The sequence below is a fragment of the Eimeria acervulina genome, genomic scaffold, assembly GCF_000499425.1.
Source record: "Eimeria acervulina Houghton genomic scaffold, Eah_scaff500, whole genome shotgun sequence".
Lineage (NCBI taxonomy): Eukaryota > Apicomplexa > Conoidasida > Eucoccidiorida > Eimeriidae > Eimeria > Eimeria acervulina.
The window spans coordinates 1-7,645 of NW_013549762.1; the positions used below are offsets into that span (position 1 = coordinate 1).

The following is a 7,645-nucleotide window of genomic DNA, read 5'->3' on the forward strand; positions in this document are numbered from 1 at the left end:
TGACGAAGAAATGAAACCTCATGAACACAACATTGCTCAGGTGTACAGACACCAGGATATACGTCTATCTGCCGGTGAGAGTTTCGTTTGCTTGCAAAGAGGAATTCATCGTTGTTTCTTTGACTATATCAGTGTTTTATGCATGGATTCTTTCTTCATTGCCGATGAAGTTTCGGTTAGTGTGGCCTTTGATGGCCGTTGGTTTGATTTTTTTTCGAGTTTCTGCATTTTCTGAGAAGCGTCTTCGCTCTTTTTACGGAAATGGAATCTTAATTCCATTTCTTCATCCTACCCCTTCTCGTCGTTCTTTGCGTTTTGTGCAGACAAAAAGCAAAAGGGATTTGATGGTGTTTGTGACGAACGTGTTTTTTCCTGTGCAAAACCCCCCGGAGTATAAACAGCTGTTCAGAAGAGGTGGCTGCCCTCGGTGGCTGCTGGATCCTCGTCTGGGCCCTCCTCGATTATCTGCTGATTGGCTACCTTCTGCAGGCTGGAGATACGATGTACCAAACAGCACAATTATATACAGCAGCACGAACGAAGCTCGAGAGCCCCCGCATACATTTCCGTTCAACCTGTTTCTCCCTCGCCGCATGTCTTCTCGTTTCGCGCTGATAAAGCGGGACTTCTTCTGCCAAAATTCACAAATTCAAAGCACTATTCTGTTAGAGGGAGCAAATGAAGCGGGACTTCTTTTTCGTGGTATAGGCGAGAGAAACTTCTGGGCCGTTCTATTGCAAAAAGGAGGAGGTATTTATTTGATTCGCGTAAAGAACGGAGAAAAACAAATCCTGGGCACTGTCGGGAACTTCAGAGTTCAAGGTTCGTCTTCTTTTCGATGCATGCATGCATGCATCCATGCGTGCAGCTGGATCTGCGAGACTTCAATTAAATCAATTGCTCGCCTCAACAGCCGGCAAGTGGTACACCGTCAACGTTCAGGAACAAATCGGAGACGTCAATGTAACTGTCGGTGCGTGGGCTTTGAATAGAAGTCTGAAAGGCTGCTGAGGTGTACATACACCTCACTACGCCTGCATGCATGCATGCGCATCTATATACCCTTCGTTTCGCATGCATCTCAGCTGCAACCACCTGCATGTACACCTCTTTCTTACAGGCGCAGAAGGAGAAGAACCCGTGCGATACACGAGGCAACAGGAGAACATGGAGGAGGCGAGGCCTAAGGGATACGAAGAATGTACGCAGTCCGATCCCGATCCCGATCCCCCGATCGCTCGAGAGCCCCCGCATACATTTCCGTTCAACCTGTTTCTCCCTCGCCGCATGTCTTCTCGTTTCGCGCTGATAAAGCGGGACTTCTTCTGCCAAAATTCACAAATTCAAAGCACTATTCTGTTAGAGGGAGCAAATGAAGCGGGACTTCTTTTTCGTGGTATAGGCGAGAGAAACTTCTGGGCCGTTCTATTGCAAAAAGGAGGAGGTATTTATTTGATTCGCGTAAAGAACGGAGAAAAACAAATCCTGGGCACTGTCGGGAACTTCAGAGTTCAAGGTTCGTCTTCTTTTCGATGCATGCATGCATGCATCCATGCGTGCAGCTGGATCTGCGAGACTTCAATTAAATCAATTGCTCGCCTCAACAGCCGGCAAGTGGTACACCGTCAACGTTCAGGAACAAATCGGAGACGTCAATGTAACTGTCGGTGCGTGGGCTTTGAATAGAAGTCTGAAAGGCTGCTGAGGTGTACATACACCTCACTACGCCTGCATGCATGCATGCGCATCTATATACCCTTCGTTTCGCATGCATCTCAGCTGCAACCACCTGCATGTACACCTCTTTCTTACAGGCGCAGAAGGAGAAGAACCCGTGCGATACACGAGGCAACAGGAGAACATGGAGGAGGCGAGGCCTAAGGGATACGAAGAATGTACGCAGTCCGATCCCGATCCCGATCCCCCGATCCCGATCCCCCGATCCCGATCCCGATCCCGATCCTGAGATTGAAAGTCAAACAATTTGAATTGTGAATACAGCTCAGGGCGCAGCAGGGTTGATCGCAGGAGGAGGTTCTTGCAAGTTCCGCGGGACATTTGTGGGTGTGTCACTCAGTTGTTTGTTTTTTATTTTTTTTGCTTCTACTTGAGGCATTTTATATTCATTCGCTGCAACAGGAGACGTGAATTGGTAGGGGGAGCTGTTGTTGCTGTTCTCCTCTCGCCTCCTGCTATACATACACCGCAATTATGTTGTTGATGACTTCTGCAGGGTACCGCAAGCGCAGCCGCCGAAGATATCTGATAAACTGAAGGTGTTTATTCTTGTGTTTCCTCTTCTCTACTTCTATTTCAGATGCCTCTCTATCTACTTATTTATTATATTCATCTCAGGCAGCAACAACAGCACTGGGGAACGATGGGGCTGTCATTGCTGAGCTGCCGCAACACCTGAAGAATTGGTGTCCTGAAGGTTCGACTTATTTTATCTTTTTTATTTACTCTTCTCCACCTGCATGCGCCTCTATCCATGTATGCATGCATGCATGCAACAGGCTCCCTCTGCGCGGGGGCGCCATTCAGCTCCTGATGATGAGAACAAAGAGAGAAGAAAATAAAAGAGAATGCAACGGGGTGTACAGACAGACAGACAGTCAGCAGCTGCTACTTCCTTTTTTCCAGGTGTATCCGCAGCTTATTAACGAGGACTTCATTAAAACCATAAATGCGTAAAGATGAAGTGTATATACAGCTCAACTTAATAACTACCCTTCATTCCCCTGTTCTTCCCGTTGCTTCCCCGCTGCCTCTTTCGCTAAGATCTTCACCATGAACAACACATTAGACTGCATGCATGCATGCATGCATGCGTGCATGCGTACAAGCAGACAAGTTTGCATATATCTGCATGCATGCATGGAAGCGTTTTTTCAAAAGGCCAACAACTGATAACGGGTCTGTTGGTTTTGTTTTCGTTTAGAGATTTAAAATACCCGCAACCCGCTGTAACTACAGCCGGAACGATGCATGCGGTGTGCAGGCATGAACAGGCGTTTCTTCTTCACTACGCATTTACATTGTTTATTTATTCAAATATATATAATATATATATATTTAAATATACACACACATATGCATATTTACTTCACTGAATTGATAATAAACGCCCTCCTGCCTTCTAGGCAAGACGGAGCAGCAGAGCTGTCTAGACACCCCAACTGTGTCGGGATGGCTTCGTCTTTGAGCTTCTCGTCTTCATTTTTTTTCAAACTGCGGTGCCAATATTAACCCTGAGACTCCCAGGGCCAATCATTCGTCGTGTTGCTGCTGATTCTGCTGTTATTTTTGCTGCGGTGCGACTGCAGCAGCAGCTGCTGCTGCGGGTTTTATTTATTATGCTGCTGCTGTTGCTGCAGTATTGTGTTTGTTGGTGCTATCCTGAGGGCTTATACAGACAGCTACTGCAGCTGCTGCTCCCTCCTGATTCTCCTGCTGCTGCAGCAGCAGCAGCAGCAGCATAGCAGTAGCATCATCAGATGCGTGTGGTGTGCTCTGCACGAATAGCGTTGTCTTCTTGAAGTGCTGCTGCTTGCATCGGGGCGTTGGTGCTTCGACGAACAGCGAGGAGATCCTCTGAAGCAGATGAATTTCCGATATTAATAGGATACGAGTCCGCTACTTGCTGCAAGTAAGCTTTATTCTCCTCGCTGTGTACAGCACGCGCTATACCCACCTATAGAAAAAGACAAGAAAAACAACATAAAATAAATAAAATCAAAAGAAAGAAATTAAAAGGACATCATAAACAATTATATGTTAAAGTAGATAGTGAAAATACATCATGAAAGCGAGTTATTGAAATACGAAGACAAGAGATATTCATAAAGAGATATTTATAAAGAGATATTCATAGAGATATTCATAAAGATCTAATCGTAAAGAGATATTCATAAAGAGATATTCATAAAGACACGGTGAATAAAGATATTCATAAAGAGACAAGGGAAAGAAAACCCACGAAAAAGATATATAATAAAGACTTGCAGCCAAAGATACATCAAAAAACAGACAAAGAAAAAGAGGTACTGGTAGACAGTAATTCAAAAGAGTCATCCCCACGTATATATATATATATATATATGCATATATATATAATTTATACATCTATAGGAGGACACTTACAGGTGATGAATATATACACACACGTATATATATGTATATATATATATATGTATATAGAACGGCTGCAGGCAACATTATATATATTTATGTATATATATATACATATATATACATTATATAATATATAATATCTTGTCTGTGGATACTTACTAAGGAGGGGTTAACTCCATCAGATCTCCTAAAGACAGTGAAGAAATGCCTCATGAAGCTCATAGCGCCTAAAATGTAAGCGTGCCCGAAATCCGAAGGAACATCAATTTGCATATATGCGGGTTTGCATATATTTGCTTTGCTGCGCACTAAGTAATCTTGCGGCTCCAATACAAAGCCCACGCCTCCCTAAAAATAATCATAACAATAATAATAATAATAATTATTATTATTATTATTATTTTAAAGACAATGAAGAAATGCCTCATGAAACTCATAGCGCCTAAGATGTACGCGTGCCCGATTAATATACCGCCACAATCACTTCTACGAAATATATCCTATATAAAACAAATTATACAACGCTGTTAATATATTATACATGATGCTATATATATATATATACCTATATATATAATACAATACTCTTAATATTACATATACAACAAAATAATTAAATATTATCATGCATATTTAAATATCATCTATACATATACTTATACATAATATATATATTGTATAATCTGCAGAATAGTATATATTGCATATAGTATATATATGTATACTTATATTCATTGGGGTGTATACACTGCGTTGCTTGCGTACAATGATGTAAGTGATATCCGGGTATTGTTCTAAGAAGGAATCATCTTCTCCACATTCCTGCAAACCCCAAGAAAAAGAAAAAGATGATGCATCAGCCTCTCTGTCTGTACCAGCTAGCTAGCTAGCTAGCTAGCTAGCTAGCTAGGCAAAGCCCTTGGTAGCTAACAGAGGTAACCCGAGAGCTAGCTAGCTTGAGGGAAAGAGCAGCTAGCTGTCTAGCTAGCTAGATACGCGCACAACCAGCTTATTATACCCCGCAAAGCTGGCTACCCATCTAGCTAGCTAAGTAGCTAGCTAGCTAGAGATAGAGAGATGAATGTAGTACCTGTGAAGGAATCATTTCTAGGAAGCTCTCCATCTCATCGCTGGGCAAAGTATTGAAGCTCGTCCCGGAGTCAACGATAACATAGTTCTTCGTGCCTTCTGCGCAGCAAAACTTTTTGTCTCCTACATAAATTGCATCTAACTCCACTTCCCAATAATGCTCTCGCACGACAGGAAACATATGAATAGGAGGCTCAAAGAAACGAGGGTCTACGCCTCCGAAGAATATTGCTGATACCTGCAGCAGCAGCAGCAGCAGCAGCGACAGCAGCAGCAGAAACAGCAGCGGCAACAGAAACAGCAGAAGAAACAGAAGCAACAGAAGCAGGAGAAGCAGAAGAAGCATAAGAAGCAGAAGAAGAAATAGCAGAAACAGAAACAGCAGCACAAGCAGCACAAGCAGCAGCAGAAGCAGCACAGTAAACTCAGGTGACGTTCTATAGCAGTTTCCATCACATAACAAACCCTTTAATAATTCATGCATGCATGCACGCATAAATGCATACATACATTCAATATATTTTATGCATGCGGAAACATCCAGATGCATGCATGCATGCATGCATGCATGCATGCATGGGTACATGCATGGGTGAAGCACTTGCATGCGTGCAACCTTTTAATAATGCATGCATGCATGCATGCATGCATGCATGCATTAATAAAAGGTTGCACGCATGCAAGTGCAGTTGTACGGGTCTTACGGGTGAGTCCTTAGCCACGTAGAAAGCAAATTCGCTTTTTTCTACGTTTGCCTGCTGAAGCATATTATCATAGATTGGAGTTGCGCCAGTGCTGGACATGTCCGGAAAACCTAATCCAACAATACCCTCGAAGTTGATTGACTTAGAGCGTCGGGTGTATATGCAGGTAACGCAAGACAAAAAGAAGAAATCGTAGAAAATAATTATATATATATATATTATTTATATATGTTGTTTATTTATATTCTTATGTATAATTGATACAGATATATTGAAGAGGAGGTAATGTGGTGTAGAGAAATAATAATAATACAAACAGCAAATAAACAAATACAAACAAACAGGCGCAATAAAGCAAACGAAATATAACATAAATATATACATATTCATAGCAATGTGCATAATAATATCCATAATATTATAAATATATATACGCATATATATATACACACATATGTATATTATATAATATATATACATATACATAACCATATATAAACATATATATATATATATATATATATAAACATATATATATATATATAAACATATACATACATATATAAACATATACATACATACATAAACATATATATATACATATATATATATATATATAAACATATACATACATATATATAAACATATACATACATATATAAACACATATATATACATATATATATAAACATATATATAAAAACATATATATAAAAACATATATATATAGGGTTTCTTACTTGGAAGATATTTCCATGTTGATTATGCCCTGTTTCTCTTTCTACAAGTCCGAAGGTTTGGCCGCGCACATCATAGGGGCCGAGTTTAAAATTATCAACGCCTGTTGAACCCTCTATTCTCCCAGTACCGAAGGTAATATCCAAATGAACAGGGGGACTAGTAAGAGAAAAAGTAGAAGATTTTGATGGGTCAAAGCGGGTAACTTTCACACATGTCTCGTCTGTACACCGCGAACTCACTACCCACAAATTCCTGCATGCAAAGAATACATACAAAAACAAATAATATAGAATTGCATTATTTTGTTTTGTTTTATTTTATACTTTTGTTTTATTTTATGCTTTTATTTTTAAGCACTGGTCTTCTTTATAATGCATGCAAACAATAAAAAACAAAAGAAAAAACATTTTAAGATATGTAATTATTAATTCCTTTAATAATAATAATAATAATATCAAATAAGCACATACTAAATAAACAAACAAATAAATAAGCAAACAAACAATTAAATAAACAAATAAGAAACAATAATAAACAGATCATAAACAAACAAACGCCAAATAATCAATTAGATAATAAACACACCGACAAACAAACAAATAAGAAAGTAGAAAACAGAAAAAAACAAATATAAACAAAACCAAGGAAACAAACAACAAAAAACAGACAAATCAATAAACAAATAAATAGATGAATAAGCAAACAAACGACGAACAAGCAAACAAATGAAAGTAAATAAATAAGAATAAATAAACATAAAACTAATTAAATAAAAATAAATAAACAAATAAAATTAAATAAACAAAATAAAAAAGAATATAAAGATTGCTTACGTGCTGCCCGTATCAAAGATTGGGCGGACCCACTGAGGAGGAGTGCCGATGCCCAACATACCGCAGAACTGACTCTGCAAAGATAAATAAATAAATAAATAAATAAATAAATAAATAAATAAATAAATAAATAAATAAATAAAT

General features: G+C 39.1%; 2 protein-coding genes across 2 annotated transcripts in view; one reads left to right on the top strand and one right to left on the bottom strand.

The window, feature by feature from the left end:
- Window positions 1–323: 323 nt before the first annotated feature.
- EAH_00040680 (hypothetical protein, conserved) lies at window positions 324–1,966 on the top strand (the record flags this gene model as incomplete). The annotated part of the gene is made up of 3 exons (XM_013395222.1): window positions 324–822; window positions 1,121–1,516; window positions 1,815–1,966. Coding segments are annotated over 3 exons (1,047 nt in total), but the record flags the coding sequence as incomplete, so codon positions are not given.
- A 1,527-nt stretch (window positions 1,967–3,493) lies between these two features.
- EAH_00040690 (eukaryotic aspartyl protease, putative) overlaps window positions 3,494–7,645 on the bottom strand; it is a gene marked incomplete at both ends in the record, with an annotated part of 5,867 nt that continues 1,715 nt past the window's right edge. Inside the window, 7 exons of the mRNA XM_013395223.1 lie at window positions 3,494–3,694; window positions 4,444–4,482; window positions 4,900–4,956; window positions 5,225–5,461; window positions 5,928–6,037; window positions 6,796–6,920; window positions 7,502–7,575. Coding sequence (XP_013250677.1) covers window positions 3,494–3,694; window positions 4,444–4,482; window positions 4,900–4,956; window positions 5,225–5,461; window positions 5,928–6,037; window positions 6,796–6,920; window positions 7,502–7,575 — 843 coding nt within the window. The remainder of the gene's footprint in view (window positions 3,695–4,443; window positions 4,483–4,899; window positions 4,957–5,224; window positions 5,462–5,927; window positions 6,038–6,795; window positions 6,921–7,501; window positions 7,576–7,645) is intronic.